The 17,271-nt window shown below is 36.2% G+C and overlaps 1 protein-coding gene across 1 annotated transcript in view; it reads left to right on the top strand.

Moving 5' to 3' along the window:
* MANEA (mannosidase endo-alpha) overlaps window positions 1–17,271 on the top strand; it is a 60,928-nt gene that overhangs the window by 25,456 nt on the left and 18,201 nt on the right. The window contains exon 3 of the mRNA XM_061131905.1: window positions 7,775–7,884. Coding sequence (XP_060987888.1) covers window positions 7,775–7,884 — 110 coding nt within the window. The remainder of the gene's footprint in view (window positions 1–7,774; window positions 7,885–17,271) is intronic.

The following is a 17,271-nucleotide window of genomic DNA, read 5'->3' as shown; positions in this document are numbered from 1 at the left end:
CCCTGTCCTTTGCTATCTCCCAGAACTTGCTCAAACTCATGTCCATTGAGTTGACAATGGCATCCAAGCATTTCATCTTCTGTTGTCCCCTTTTCCTCTTACCCTCAATCTTTCCCAGCATCAGAGTCTCTCCCAGTTCGACAGCTCTTCGCATCAGGTAGCCAAAGTATTGGAGCTTCAGCATCAGCCCTTCCAATGAATATTCAGTGTAGATTTCATTTAGGATTGACTGCTTTGATTTCCTTGTGTCCGAAGGACTCTCAGGAGTCTTCTCCATCACCATATTGAAAGCATCAATTCTTCGGTGCTCAGCCTTCTTTATGGTCCAACTATCACACCTGTACATTACTACTGGAATAAAAAATAGCTTTGACCATACAGACCTTTGTTGTCAAAGTGATGTCTCTGCTTTTTAATATGCTCTCTAGGTTTGTCATATCATAGGCTTTCTTCCAAGGAGGAGGCATCTTTTAAGTTCGTGGCTGCCATCACCATCCACAGTGATTTTGCAGCCCAATAAATAAAATGTTACGCTTTCCCCATCTATTTGCCGTGAAGTGATGGGACTGGATGCTGTGATCTTTGTGTTTTGAATGTTGAGTTTTAAGCCAGCTTTTTCACTCTCTTTTTTTACCCTCATCAAGAGGCCCTTTAGTGCCTCTTCACTTTCTGCCATTAGAGTGGTATCATCTGTATACCTGAGGTTATTGGTATTTCTCCTCTCAATCTTGATTCCAACTTTACAGTCATCCAGCCCAGCATTTCACATGATATAAGCTGAATAAGCAGGGTGACAGTATTCAGCCTTGATGTATGTCTCTCCCAATTTTAAACCAGTCCATTATTCCATGTCCAGTTCTTACTGCTGCTTCTTGTCCTGAATACAGGTTTCTTAGGAGGCTGGTAAAGTGCTCTGGTAGTCCTCTCTCTTTTTTAAGAATTTTCCAGTTTGTTGTGATCCACACAGTTAAAGTGTTTAATGTAGTCAATGAACCTGAAGTAGATTTTTTTTTTTTTAATTGCTTGCTTTTTTCTATGATCCAGCAAGTGTTGACCATTTGATCTCTGGTTCCTCTGCCTTTTCTAAATCCAGCTTTTATATCTGGAAGTTCTTGGTTCATGTACTGTTGAAGCCTAGCTTGAAGGATTTTGAGCAGTACCTTGCTAGCATGTGAAATGAGGGCAATTGTTTGGTAGTTTGAACATTCTTTGGCATTAGAATTGGGATTAGAATGTAAAATCACCTTTTCCAGTCCTGTGACCACTGCTGAGTCTTCCATATTTGCTGGCATATTGAGTAAAGCACATCAACTGCGTTATTTTTTAGGATTTTAAGTAGTTGAAGCTTTAATTCCGTCACCTCCACTAGCTATGTTCCTAGTAGTATATTCTAAGGCCCACATGGTTCATATTCCAGGATCTCTGACTTTATATGAGTGATTACACCATCGTGGTTATCCAGGTCATTAAGAGCTGTTTTGTAGAGTTGTGTGTATTCTTGCCACTTCATCTTAGTCTCTTCTGCTTCTGTTAGGTCCTTGCCATTTCTCTTGTTTATCAGTCCTATGTTTCCATGAAATGTTCTCTTGGTATCTCTGATTTTCTTGAAGAGGTCTCTAGTCTTTCCCATTCTACTCTTTCCTCTATTTCTTTGCATTGTTCACTTAACAAGGCTTTCTTATCTCTCCTTGCCATTCTCTGGAACTCTGCATTCATTTGTGTATATCTGTACCTTTCTTCTTTGCCTTTCGCTTCTCTTCTTTTCTCAGCTCTTTGTAAGGCCTCCTCAGACAACCATTTTGCCTTTTTGCCTTTCTTTTTCTTGGGGATGGTTTTGGTCACCGCCTCCTATACAATGTTACGAACCTCTGTCCACAGTTCTTCAGGTACTCTGTCTCTCAGATCTAATCCCTTGAATCTGTTTGTCACTTACACTGTATAATCATAAGGGATTTGATTTGGATCATATCCGAATAGCCTAGTGGTTTTCTGTACTTTCTTCAATTTAAGTCTGAATTTTTCAATTTGTAGCTCATAATCTGAGCCACAGTCAGCTCCAGGTCTTTTTTTCCTGACTGTATAAAGCTTCTCTGTCTTTGGCTGCAAAGTTTATAATCAGTCTGATTCCATTGTTGACCATCCAGTGATGTCTACGTGTAGAATCATTCTGTTGTTGGAAGAGGGTGTTTGCTATGACCAGTGTGTTCTCTTGGCAAAACTCTTGTTAGCTTTTGCCCTCCTTCATTTTGTACTCCAAAGCCAACTTACCTGTTATTCCAAGCATCTCTTGATATCCTACTTTTGCATTCCAATCCCTAGTATGAAAGGGACATCTTTTTTGGTGTTAATTCTAGATGGTCTTGTAGGTCTTCTTAGAACCATGTGACTTCAGCTTCTTCAGCATCAGTGGTTGTGGCATGGACTTGGATTACTGTGATATTGAATGGTTTGCCTTGGAAATGAGCCGAGATCTTCCTAAGATGTCAGTGTTCACTCTTCACATCTTCTGCTCAACAACATCCAGTTTACCTTGATTCATGGACCTAACAGTCTGGGTTTCTGTGCAATATTGTTATTAAGAGCATCGGACTCTACTTTCACCACCAGACTCATCCACAACTTGGCATCTTTTCCACTTCAACCCAGACTCTTTATTCTTCCAGAGCTGTTTCTCTGCTCTTCTGAAGTAGCATATTGGACACCTACGGACTTGGGGGCCTTATCTTATCTTATCTTTTTGCCTTTTCACACTGTTCACGGAATTCTCAAGGCAAGAATACTGAAGTGGTTTGTCTGTCATTCCCTTCTCCAGTCTCAGATGGTAAGGTTAAAAATATGTATATTAGAGCTTTGAAATTTACCTCAGAGGTACTGGATGCATTTGTATTTGTTTTGTATTTTTTGCCCCAATCATTTTTTTTGGTAATTTCTTATGACTTGCCTAATTACATGACCCTTTCCTCAGCTCTGATGTTCATGAAGCTTTTGAAGGCATTTTTTATTATTACCTTTAGTGATTTTTTTTTGCTTGTTTTTTTTTTTTTCTCCAGCATTTCTATTTAATTCTTTTAGTTTTCATCTCTCTGCTAGTATTTCCCACGTGACCTTACATGTTGACTATCTTTCCTATTAGATCTTTTAACATTAAATCATAATAATAATTTTAAATTCCTTGTTTAATGATGTCAGCATCTATTTCAGATCTGAGCCAGTCTTTCTCTATTGAATGCTTTGACTGTGCATTATTTTTCTTGCTTTGTATAATGTCTTATTTTTTTTTTTTTTGAAATTGTCATCCTGTGTAGTAGCAATAGTGTTTATGTGTGGAAATGGCATTTCCATTTTGCCTTTCTTTCTATTAACTCTTTAGTTTGAAAGAATGTTTGAGATGTTTGAAAGATTAGCACCAAGTGTGTTCCCCATATGTAAGAGAAACTATCATGAGCTCTGTTGAGGTAAACAAAAACAAATTTACTTACCATTTTACTGTCTTAAATATTTTATTTAATAATTCTTTTTATTAATTTTTTAAATTACTTTTTGGAAGAAGTCCCACTCTGCATAATGCATTCTCTCATGTATGATTTTTAAAACAGACTTTTAGGTTATGTTTTTTCCATTGTATATCCTTGCCTCCTTTGTCAAAGATAAGGTGTCCATAGGTTCGTGGATTTATCTCTGGGCTTTCTATTCTGTTCCATTGATCTATATTTCTGTCTTTGTGCCAGTACCATACTGTCTTGATGACTGTGGCTTTGTAGTAGAGTCTGAAGTCAGGCAGGTTGATTCCTCCAGTTCCATTCTTCTTTCTCAAGATTACTTTGGCTATTCGAGGTTTTTTGTATTTCCATACAAATTGTGAAATTCTTTGGTCTAGTTCTGTGAAAAATACCGTTGGTAGCTTGATAGGGATTGCATTGAATCTATAGACTGCTTTGGGTAGAATAGCCATTTTGACAATATTAATTCTTCCAATCCACGAACACGGTATGTTTCTCCATCTGTTTGTGTCCTCTTTGATTTCTTTCATCAGTGTTTTATAGTTTTCTATGTATAGGTCCTTTGTTTCTTTAGGTAGATATACTCCTAAGTATTTTATTCTTTTTGTTGCAATGGTGAATGGTATTGTTTCCTTAATTTCTCTTTCTGTTTTTTCATTGTTAGTATATAGGAATGCTAGGGATTTCTGTGTGTTAATTTTATATCCTGCAACTTTACTATATTCATTGATTAGCTCTAGTAATTTTCTTGTAGAGTCTTTAGGGTTTTCTATGTAGAGGATCATGTCATCTGCGAACAGTGAGACTAAATTTATTCCCATTTTACAAACATGAAGACTTAAGTAGGCTAACTTACCTAAAGATAAACATCTATCAGATGACAAAATTGGACTGGATTTTCTGGGTCTATCTGTTTCCTACCTGTATTCTTAAGTATTCCCCTCTTTATAATCACTTAGCTTAACAAAAATATTATTGTTGGGTATCACTTATATTGAAGGTCTTGTGATAAGTGCTGTGGAGGGAGGATGTTATCATTATGAAGTGATCTGCATTTAATATACTAATGTTCCAAGAATGGACTTTAAGAGTATCCTTTTTCACTTAGCAGTTGGAATGGTAGAAATATGCTGTAATAGATTTTATGTATAAATTATACTTGGTCAACATATTTTAGAGAAACCTCTCAGGTTACTCTGAAGGATTCATTAACATTTTAAATGGACCAGTTCCCCTCAGAAGTAGGAGCATCATTGGCTTGGTTCCTAGGCCATTACTTATTCAAAGTTCATGAGTAACACAGCCCAAAATACACTTTACAAAGATAAATTGGATTATGGAGCACAATGTGGGGATATAATTCAACATGTAGAAGTGATAATTGATACAGTAAAACAGCTGAAATACAATAATAGGATAAGGAAGAACAAGGAACACTTTCCCTAAGCCTTAGAGTATTATCTTCAGCAAGGATAAAGAGGAAGAAAAATCACTGGACAAGAAGCAGTTGGTAAGTTGTTTGGAGAATCAGTGTATTAGCAATGCTGTACAATAGAAATTTCTATGATATTGAAAATACTCTATTATCTGTGTTTGCCAATACAGTAGGAAATACTAGCTACTTTACATTCTCTGTGGAGTTAGAGGACCTCCCGTGCGTTGTCCACCTGGGATTTTATCTGCTGATTTTGGGGGTGGGCTTACCTCTTCCAGTTATGCTTAGGGCAGACTGACTTCCTTGCTCAGTTACCTCTCTGACTTCACATTTTCACTTCATTCTAGACAGGTAGTTAGTTCTTTACTTTCTTCAGCTCTTTGACCTTTGGAAGTTTTTGTTCCCATTTTTATTTAATAATTTGTTTTTGTTGGGAATTTTGGTCTGAGTATCGTAATCTACTGTTAGAAACAGGAATCTTGTTTTGCTTTTAATTTCATGGAAACATGCCATGTTCATAATTTTCTGAACTCTGTGGCATAAACTTTCTTTTGTATGTTTCTCCTTTATATTATTTTCTCATGTTCTCTCTCCTTTCTCTTTTTTTTTTTGCAGGGTTTTTCGGTAGGTCCCATGTTGAGAAAATGTGTAATGTCGCTTTTCATTGGTGACACTTTACAATCAATTTATATGAAGTTTACAATCACATTACGTAAAACTGATGTACTTCTTACAAGCTGGGAACATTGGCAGATTAAATGTTTGATCAATTGTCTCCAGAGTTTCCTCGTCAGTTTTTTTTTTTTTTTTTTTTTTAACGACTGCTTTCATGGCTCCCTAAAAGCTCCCCTGAAGCCCCATGTATTATAATTTTTTTTCTGCCTCAGTGTTTTTGTTGCTGTTTTTATATTTTTCATAAAACAAAATTGTATAGGGGACAGATACCTTTTTTCCTGTTCACCTCGAAGTTCTGTTTTGTTCCTGTAGGTGGGACTACTCTGTACTGGTTTTCTTGTATTTGCTTTGTTTGTTGGATCCAACTAGGTTGTATCCAGCTCTTCTTGTGACCCCATGAACTATAGCCTGCCAGGCTCCTTGTCCAGAGGATTTCCCAGGCGAGAATGCTGGAGTGGGTTCCCATTTACTTCACCAGGGGATGTTCTGACCGAGGGACTGAACCCATGTCTCCTGCATTGGCAGGCAGATTCTTCATCCGTGAGCCACTGGGGACATGGCATAGGTAACACAAAGTTTAAGTCTTAAATTTCGTTCTCTGACAGTTTCTAACTTTGCCTTTTTTGCTCGCTATTTTCATTTCCACATGCTTGTCTTTTGATAACATTGTATTTTTCCCCTTGTCTTAAAGAGTCTGTTGAATGATTCAGAGGTGGCTCAGACTGAAGAATCTACCCACAATGTGGGAGACCTGGGTCGATCCCTGGGTCAGGAACATCCCCTGGAAAAAAGGATGGCTACACGCTCCAGTATTTTTGCTGGAAAATTCCATGGACAGAGGAGCCTGGTGGGCTATACTCCATGTGGTGGCAAAGAGTCAGACATGACTGAGCTACTAACCTTTCACTTTCTTTCACTTTCACCATATTTAGTGGCTTCTTGCTTTATGTATGTAATGAGGGTTTGAATTAGTTGATTTCAAAGGTTTCTTCCCCTAGTTAATAATTTCTTTGCAAGCGTATTGTTTTCAAAGCTTTCTTTTTGTAGTTTATTAGTTCAAAAGCAAGTAGGTATCATAGGGATAGACTGTAATTTTAAAATTCTTTGAGTCAAATGTTAAGTGATACTGATCCACACAAAAATTTGCACTTATATGTTTATAGCAGCTTTATTGTTATAATTGCCAAAAATTGTAAGAAACATAGATGTCTTCAACAGGTAAATGGATAGACTACGGCACATTGATACAGTGAAGTGTCATTTAGCAATAAAAAGAATGAGCTGTCAAGTCGTAAAAAAGATATGAATGAAACTTCAGTGCGCATTTCACAGTATAAGAAGCCCATCTGAAAATGTTACTTTATGATTCTATCTATATAACATTCTGAAAAAGGCAAAATATATAGAGACAGTAAAAAGATCAGTGATTTTCTGGGGGATTAAAAAGAAGAAAGAGGAATTATTAAGTGGAGTGCAATGGGTTTTGAAGACAGTAAAACTATCCTTGTGTGATAATGTAATAAATAGTGGGTTCATGACACTATACATTTGTCAAAAGCCCTAGAACTGTGCAATACACAGAGGGAACCCTAATGTAAACTGTGGATTTTAGTTAATAGTGATGTATCTACATTGGTTCATCACAGTTGTAACAAATTTACCACACTAATATAAGATGTTAATATTAATGGAAAAACTGTGGCATGGAGGATGGTAAGTAGGAGAGGAGAATACAGAAACTCTTATTTTCTGTACAGCTTTTCAATAAATCTAAAACTTATTTTTAAAACTAAAATCTATTAATTAAAAGATACTAATGCCTGAGAAAAAGGTTAAAGTATTGAGCATACAAAGTAATGGAATAACTCTGCTAAGTCACTTCAGTCGTGTCCGACTCTGCGACCCCGTGGACAGCAGCCCACCAGGCTCCCCTGCCCACGGGATTCTCCAGGCAAGAACACTGGGGTGGGTTGCCATTTCCTTCTCCACGAATAACTAACTATAACTGGTATCTAAGTAAAGTAACAAAATAATGTTACTTGAGAATATGTTTCTTTTTATTGTTAATACAGTCCTTATCTGTCTTATTATTTTTTTTAACAATACCTATAGTCTTTTCTATTCCTGTGTTTATTTTTATTTTCTTTTTGGTTGTTTCTATTAGGTGTACTAGCCCTATCTTGGTACCCACCTGATTTGAATGATGAGAATGGAGAACCTACTGATAACTTGGTACCAACTATTTTGGATAAAGCTCATAAATATAATCTGAAGGTATTTAATTTATTTTATTGAGATATAATATTAGATTAGTTTAAGGTGTTCAAGCATAATGATTTGATATATGTATATATTGTGAAATAATTGTCACAGTCTAGTTAATTTTTATCACCACACATAGTTCCTTTTTTTTTTTCCTATGATGAGGATTTTTAAATTGTATTCTTTTAGCAAGTTTTAAATATACCATGCAGTATTATTAACTATAGTTATGAAGCTGTACTTTACATCCTGGAAGCTTACTTATTTTATAACTGGAAGTTTATGCTTTTTAGCTATCTTCACGCACTTTACCCACCCCCTGTCTCAAGCAGTCACAAACCTGTTCTCTGGATCTGTGAGTTGGTTGTTTTATGTTTTGTGGGTGTGTGTGTGACTGCTGTTTTGTTTTTGATTCTGTATATAAGCAAGATCATATGGTATTTGTCTTTCTCTGACAGACTTATTTCACTTAGCATAACACCCTCAGGGTTAATTGATGTTGTCACTGGCGGCAACATTTCCTGGTTTGTTGTTGTTTTTTTTTTTTTGACTGAATAATATAGTATTTTTGTGTGTGTGTGTATACAGAAACCATTTTTCATTACTCATTCATTCATCATTATAGATGCTTCCAGCATAAATATTTCCATTTCCTGGGTATTGTAAATAATGATGCAGGTATATTTTCAAGTTAGTGCTTTTGCTTCCTTTGGATAAGTACCCAGTAGGAGAGTTGCAGGATAATATGTTTCTATTTTAAATTATTTCAAGAAGCTCCATACTATGTTCATAGTGGCCGCATCAGTTTATATTCCCACCAAAGTGAACAAGTATTCCCTCTTCTTCTCATGGTCACTTAGTTCTTGTTTCCTATTTCTTTTTTTTTTTGATAATAGCCATTCAAACAGTTATAAGACAACATCTCTTTTTTTTTTTTTTTTCTTCTCAAGATGAGATAGGAAAGAGATTAGGAATAGTAACAGAACAGATGGAAATAGAGTGACCAGAGCTATTCTCCCGGATGCAGACACCAAGTGTCCTTCCACCTACAGCGGAAGCTCCTAAAGACGTACGTCTATGAGCTCTACCAGCTCCCAGCCCCATGTCTACATGAGAATCACTCCAGGTGCCTCAACCCTTTTCTCCAACTTCATGTGTGAACATTACACACTGCCCAGGCAAATGTGCTTTGTCTCAGTGTGGTTTTGTTTGTTTTTCTGCTAATGTGTAAATAGGACTCGTTTGTATATTTTGGATATTAACACTTTTTCAGATACATGGCTTGCAGGTATGTTCTCCCATTTATTAGTTACCTTTTCGTTTGTGAGTGGTTTCCTTTGCGGTATGGAAGCTTTGTAGTTTGATATAGTGCCACTTGCTTATTTCCAGTCTTGTTGTTTTTGGTTTGATGTCAAATCCAAAGAAATCACAGCTAACACCAGTTTCAGGGAGCTTACCACTTTTGTTTTCTTCTAAGAATTTTATGGTTTCAGATCTTATGCTTCAGACCTTAGTCCATTTTTGGATATTTTTTTGTGCATAGTGTAAGGTGGTTCAGTTTTTCCAGCGTTGCTTATTGAAGAGACTGTCCTTTCCCTACTGTATATTCTTAGCTCCTTTGTTGCAGATTAATTGACCACAGGTGCCTGGGTTTATTTTCTGGGCGCTGTATTCTATTCTGCTGATCTATGTGTTTTTATGACAATACCAAACTATTCTGATTACTATAGTTCTATAATATAGTTTGAAATGAAGTATGGTGCCTCCAGCATCGTTCCTTTTTCTCAAGATTGCTTTGGCTTTAGGGTCTTTTGTGGTTGCATACAAATTTTAGAATTGTTTGTTCTATTTCTGTGAAAAATGCCTTTAGTATTACATTGACTCTGTAAGTTGCTTTTGGTAATATGAATATTTTAATATTAACTCTTCCAACCCATGAGTGTGTGATATCTTAACATCTACTTGTTTTTTTTTTTAATGTCTGTCATTAACGTATAGTTTTCAGGGTACAGATCATTCACCTCCTCAGTTAAGCTTGTTTCTAGGTAGCTTATTCTTTCTGATGCAGTGATCAATGGAATTGTTCCATTAATTTATCTTTCTTCATTCATTCTTAGTGAAATGTAAGAGATTTTTGTATATTGACCTTTATATCCTGTGAGTTTACTGAATTTGTTCATTTTAAGTTTTTTGATGAAGTCTTAAGAGTTTTCAGGATGCCACATTTTGTTGTCTGTCAATAGAGACTGAGTTGCTCCTTCTTTTCTGAATGTGATGCCTTTCATTTGTTGTTGTTACATTATTGCTCTGGCTGTGAATTCCAGTGCTGTATTGAATAAAACTGGTGAGAGTAGGTATCCCCGAGTTGTTGTTGATCATGGAGGAAAAACGTTCGGCTTTTCTCCCTTGAGTCTGATTTTAACTGCAGTATTGTGATATGTGGCCATTATTTTGTTGAAGTATTTTTTCTCTATACTCACTTTGTTGAGAGTTTGTATCATGAATGGGTGTTGAATTTTGTTGAATGCTTTTTTTTTCTGCTTTTTTTGAGATGATCATATGAATTATATGGTTAATTTTGTGAATGTGTATCACATTGATCTGTTGGTGTCAATTCATCCTTGCATCCCTGTAATAAATCCCACTTGACCACAGTGTATGCTGCTTTTCTTGTATGTTCAATTCAGCTTGTTAATATTTTTGTTGAGAATTTTTGCATCTCTGTTCATCAGGGATATTGGCCTTTAATTATCTTTTATTGTGGTGTCCTGACTGGTTTTAGTATCAGCATATTGCTTGTCCCATTTGAGTTTGGAGGTGTTCCCTTCTCTTCAAATTTTTGGAAGAATTTGATAGGATTGGTATTAATTCTTCTTTGACTATTTGATAGAATTCACCAGTGAAGCTTTCTGATGCTGGGTTTTGTTTGTTGGAGATTTTTGATTACTGATTATTTCCTTTCAAGTTACCTACCAGTCTGTTCAGATTTTTCTGTTTCTTAATGATTCAGTCTTGGAAGGTTGTATATTTCTAGAAATATATCTATTTGTGGTGTCTGTGGAGTGTTAAAATCTTCTGTTATTATTGTATGGCTGTTTTACTCTTTAGGTCTGTTAATATTTGTATTTATATTTAGATGCTCCTATGTTAGGTGCTAACATATTTACAAATGTCCTATCCCCTTATTATATTGATCCCTTTATCACTGTGTAATGACCTTTTCTCCTCTCTTCTTGCAGTCTTTGTTTTATGTTCTACTTTGTCTCATATAAGCATTGCCACCCCAGCTTTCTCTTGGCTTCCAAGAGCGTGGGATATATTTTTCCATCCCTTTGCTTTAGGTCTTTGTGTGTTTGTACATCTAAGTGAGAATCTTGTGGGTAAGATAAAGATGACTTTTTAAAAATCCATTTAGTCACTCTCTGGGTTTTCGCTTTTTTTCTCCCTCCAGAATTTTGTCCATTTTCACTTAATTATTGATAGGTATGGAGTTCTTGCCATTTTGTTAATTATTTTATAGCTGTTTTATAATTTCTTTTTTTTTTTCTTTCTACTTTTCTTGCTACTCTTTGTGATTTGATGATTTTCTGTAGTGGTATTCTTAAATTCTATATTCTTTATCTTTTGTGTCCCTACTCTAGGTTTTGCTCCATAGTTACCATAAGGCCTACGTAAAACAATTTATAATAGTCTATTTTAAGTTGACAACAAATGAACTTTGATAACAGCCTAAAGCTCTATGTTTTTACTTACTCTTATTTTGTATTTTTGAAGTCTTCATTTACATCATCTTACCTTGTTTATTCACTGCAGTTACTGTGCTTATAATTATTTTTACTGTTTGTCTTTTAACCTTCATACTAGCACTTTATATAAGTGATTAATCTTGTTTATAACATTAGCTTTTTCTAATTTTTCTATATGTTAATTTTTACCAGTGAGGTTTATATGCTTATATTTTTTCCTTTTGTTTCATCTTCAAAAGTCCCTTTAACGTTTCTTGTAGGACTGGGCTATTGGTCATTACTCTTATGTTTTATTTTTTCTGGATAACGCTTTAAATCTCTTTCAACTCTGAGTGATAACTTTGCCATGCAGTTTTCTTGATTCACTGTTTAATTCTTTTCAGAGCTTTAAATGTATCATGTCACGCCCTTCTGTATTTTTTCAGCTAGAAAATATGCTAATAGTCTTATCGGGGTTCCCTTGTGGATAAGAGGTTGTTTTTCTCTTGCTTCTTTAAAGAGTCTGTCCTTTAACTTTTGACAATTTATTTATGTTACATATTGGTGTGGGTTTTCTCAAATTCATCTTGGTTGGAACTTTCAGGGCTTCCTGGATGTGGCTGCCCGTTTCCTTCTCCAGATGAGGGAAGTGTTGAGTCATTATGTCTTCATACAAATTTTCTTCCCCTTTTCTCTCCTCATTTTGGGACTCATGTAAATAATTGTGTTCTTGATGTTTTCTCATAAATTCCTTAAACTACCTTTGCTCTTTCTTGTTCCTTTTTCTTTTTGCTGCTCCAGTCGGAAGAATTCAACCGCCCTGTCTTTGAATTCATTGGTCTTTTGCTTCTAATCTGCTTTTGACCCCTCTTGTCAGTACAGTTGTATTCTTTAACCTCATCATTTCTGTAGAGTACTTTGCTATATTTTCTATTTGTTGAAATTCTCACTTCTTTCATGTTTTTTCTCCTGACATTGGTGAGCATCTTTATTAGTTATTTTGAACTTTTTGTCATGTAAATAATTTACATTATGATAATCTCATTTTCAATAAGTATATTCCTGAAGTTTTTATCTTGTCCTTTTATTTGGAACTTGTCCTTTGTTTTTCAGTTTCCCTGACATTCTCTGTTGGTTTCTGTGTATTAGATCAGGGGTTCCCAGTCTCTAGGATCTAATGCCTAATGATCTGAGGTGGAGCTTACATAATAATAATAAAGTGCTCAGTAAAAGTAATGTGACTGAATCATCCTGAAACCCCCAGGCCATGGAAAGATTGCCTTCCACAAAACCAGAACCTGGTGCCAAAAAGCTTGGGGACTGCTGTATCAGATAAAACGACCTCTTCTCCCAGTCGTGAAGGTGTTACTTCATACAGAAGATAACCCTTAATGTTTAACCGTGCCCCGTTTCTTGGTTGTCTCTCATATCCTTGTGATTGTCCAAACCGCCTACTTGGGTCTTAGGCTCCCAGCAAGACCTGCCTGTATCCTAAAAGGGAGGATCTCAGTCAGCGCCTAAATTTGGGCTTATTGGAAGCCAGACTTTGGGCAGTGGCTTTTAGGTTGTGCATGGATACCCCTCTCCATGGGCATCTGGGAGCTGGACCTTTCACTCTGCTCTCTCTGTATTGAGTCCTGCCTGCTAGTTAAGGACCATTTCTTCCTTTGTGTCATCCAGTTAGATCCATGAACTCCAGACGCACTCGCCACTAGAGCCAGGCATCAAGGGTTGAGCAACCACAAGTTGGTGCCCCAAAGATGGGCAGAAGCTCCTTTCTCAGAGATAACCAGTGACCTGGGGCTGGGCGGAGGGTCTTTGTGAAGTTAATGTCCAGTTAGTTCCCACGATTGCAGCTGGCCCTAGACTTGTGTTTAATTTGATGCCCTCCCCGCAGGCCTAATCTATGAAAATAGGGCCATAGTCCTCTTTCACAGGAAGATGGGGTGCCTGTCAGTTACCTCTGCTTTGTCCACTGAGCTGTTGCTGCTTATGCTCTCTTTCTCCATTTGTTTCAGTCCTGTGGGCTCACAAGTGCTAACCACTGTGACAGCCAGAGCCAGATGGTCAAGGTCGTACCCCCGCCTTAGCTTCAGCGCAAAACCAGGTCACCAGACGTGTGCACAAGTTTCTTTCTGGGAGATAGCGGTGACCTGGATGAGACAGAGGAGGACACCAAGGTGGCTCTTGCTGGCCTTCTTGGTGTCTGGAGAGTATTCAGTAAGCTTCTCCATATGCCCTAAATTACATGCGTGCCACTTAAGCTGAAGCTTTAAGATAAGTGTCTAAGTCTCTTTTACAGAAAGACTAGGCAATTTTAACTGTCTGTCTTTTTGCTGGGCCCCGGGTGTTGGCGTAGTGAATCCTCATGCACTTTCCTATGTAGTGTTTCTGAGTTCACTGTAGCCTTGTGTGTATCATGGACACAAGCCCTATTAACTTTCACAGTTAAATGTTTTGGGTATTTGTTGCTTAGGTGCAGGTCTTAAAAGTTGAGGTACCAGATATAGAGTTCAAATTGTTTGCTCCTCAAAAAGAAGCTCAAGAGTTGTGTGTTTTCCTCCTATTTGTGGGTCTGCATACCAGGAGTGGAGTTTATGGCTACATTGTGACTCAGCCTCTCCTACCCATTTCAATATTAGTCTTTTATTTTTTTTTTTCACCAGATGTAGGAGTCACTCAGCTAGTTTTTGGATTTCTTTCAGAGAAAATTATTCCTTGTATAGTTGTAGATTTGGTATGTCCCTGGTAGGAGGTAAGTTATGGATCCCCCTACATTGCCATCAAGAACTAGAACCTCTAAAGGTATTTTATTATCAAATTACAGACAATTTGATAATAAAATACTCATGGATTATTCTTTGGGATATGAGGAGAGTAATTGCAATTTTTGGAGTAGTCATTTTACTTAAAACTTGATGTGAAAATAATGACCTAGAATCTTTTATAAGAATATATTTTCTCTTGAAAAATTTCTGAGTTCCAAGCCTCATCTAGAGTATAATTTACTAGTGGCTCCATTCTATTAATATTTTTGTGTATATGTTCTATTTTCATTATAGCAGAAAAGAGGGAATTGCAGTGTTCTTTTATAAAGCTAATGATTAGTGAGATTTACATATATAAGTATCTTGGATGTCAGAGATTTACTAAAAATAAATTTTGTTAACCATATGAGTTCAAATATTTCTAAAATAGTTAGGAAACAAACTACTGTCTAAAAATCTGTCAAAATTGGATTTTAATTTAAACCTTGTATAGCACATACATACATGTATGTGCACACACACACACACACACTCATGTACCTAAAAAATGCAGGTGAAAGTCTGAAGGCAGTTATATTCTACCCATATAGTAAGGTGTGTTACAACTGTGGGAAAATTTCATTTATTTCAGAAATTAATGAATCATGGAAACAAATAGAAGTAATGATTAAAAGGGTTTTGAATAGCACTACAAAGGAAATTTTTATAATGAATAAATAGCAAGCAAGAGAATAGAAATTATTTTTAAAATCCAAGGATGCTTTTCAAAAATTGGTTATGTAGTAGTTGGCAACATTAATATTAATAAATTCACAAAAGAACATAACCATACAGGCTGCATTCTCTGTCTATATTCAGTTCAACCAAACATTAAAAGTAACGCCAAATAAACGTTTCATTAATCATTCAGTTGCTACGTTGTGTCAGACTTTTTGATCCCATGGACTGTAGCCTGCAGGGCTCCTCTGTCTGGGATTTCCCAGGCAAGAATATACTGGAATGGGTTGCCATTTCCTTCTCCAGGGGATCTTCCTGATGCAGGGATAGAACTGGGGTCTCCTGCATTGCAGGAGATTCTTTACTGTCTGAGCCACTAGGGAAGCCCTCAAACTTTTTTTTTTTTTTCAACTTTTTAGTATAAAATTGTCTAGAATTTTGATTATAACATTATAACTAAAAATAACACTTCTTTTAAAGATCAAAAGTGAAAATTTAGGATGATATAAAAATAAATAGCACTAAGATTATCAATACCAGTGGGACATGAATGAAGAAATAAATGAAAATTACAAGGAGGGATTAATAAGGATGACATAAGCAATTAATTAAATAAATACAAGACCTTCAAAATCAATAGCCTTGATAAATTATTTTTCCACTCTGGGGAAGAATAAAATAAACCACTGGCAAGATTAAAAAAAGGGAAAAATAGCCAAAGCATAATATCAAAAATTGAAAGGGCATACTAGACCTATAGAGATAGAGGCCCATTTAGGATTGTATATTGCCATATTTAAAATACGGGCTCCCCGGTGGCTCAGATGGTAAAGAATCTGCCTGAAATGCAGGAGACCCAGGTTCGATCCCTGGGTCGGGAAGATCACCCGGAGAAGGAAACAGCAACCCATTCCAGTATTCTTGTCTGGACAATTCCATGGACAAAGCAGCCTGGTGGGCTACAGTCCCTGGGGTCTAAAAAAGTTGGACATGACTGAGTGACTAATGCTTCCATATTTAAAATATATAAAAAATGAATAGTATTCTTGTAAAACACAAAGTTGATTTTTGTGCAGAGAGAAGTTTAAAAAATCTAAATTGACTTATATCCTAGAAAATTTTTATTGAATGTACATCTTCCTCAAATACCAGGTCTTACCTAGCAATTCTGTTCAACCTTTCAGAATGAGTTGATGCTTGTGGTAGTGAAATACAGTGGAAGGTTTTCTCATTATCTATTGCTTTATGACAAATTACCCTAAAACTCGGCGGTTTAAAATAACAAAGACTTTGTATCTCGCACAGTTTCTAAAGGTCAAAAATCCAGAAGTGGTTTAGCCTGGTGAGTCTGGTTCAGGATTTCTTAGAAGGTTGTAATCAAGCTGTTGGCTGGTACTATAGGCACGTGAAGCTAGAGGATCTACTTCCAAGTTTTCTTATGTGGTAGCTGACATACCTTAGTTTCTTTTAGCTGTTGGAATGAGACTCAGTGCTCTTTTTTTTTTTTTTTTTTTTAATTAAAGTGTAGTCGATTATAGTGTTTCAGATATATGAGACTTAGTTTGTGGACAGCCTCTCCACAAGACGCCCTATGTCTCCTTATGGCTGCTGGCTTCTCCCATAATGATGGTTTGAGAGAGTTCAGTATAGAAGGTGCAGTGTTTTGTGATCTAATTGAGGAAGTGATTATCATGTATGCCCTGTTTTATTGGTTTTTCTGCTGATGAACCTATCCAGTGTGCAAGGCAAATGCACAGGTTTTGAAATATCGGGAGATGGGGATCATTGGTGGCCATGTTGGAGACTGGTTACCAAGGAAGACTTGCAAATTTATTCTATAATAATAACACAATATTGATTCAAAAAATAAGGATAGCACAAGAAATTTAGAGAGTGACCTCATTAATGAAAATATATGCAAAATTTCCAAAGAAAACTTATATGAGAAGTGTTTATTAACAAGAGTCTAAGAGTGGATTCAGGAGTATGAAATCTTAATCCAGATTGCCTGCATTCAATCCTAGTTCAACCATTTACTAGCTATGCCTCAGTTTCCTCCTTTCTCAATGGAAAAAGTAACAAAATCTATTAATACCTTACATAGGGTAATACATGTGAAGCACTTAGTTACTGGCATATGTTAAGTGAATCAAGTTTTACTGATTATTTAAAGGAGCTAAAACATGATT

This window comes from Dama dama, chromosome 28 (assembly GCF_033118175.1).
Source record: "Dama dama isolate Ldn47 chromosome 28, ASM3311817v1, whole genome shotgun sequence".
NCBI classification, from domain to species: domain Eukaryota; kingdom Metazoa; phylum Chordata; class Mammalia; order Artiodactyla; family Cervidae; genus Dama; species Dama dama.
Note: the sequence above shows the minus strand (reverse complement) of the source record. Positions and strands in the feature narration are given on the sequence as shown.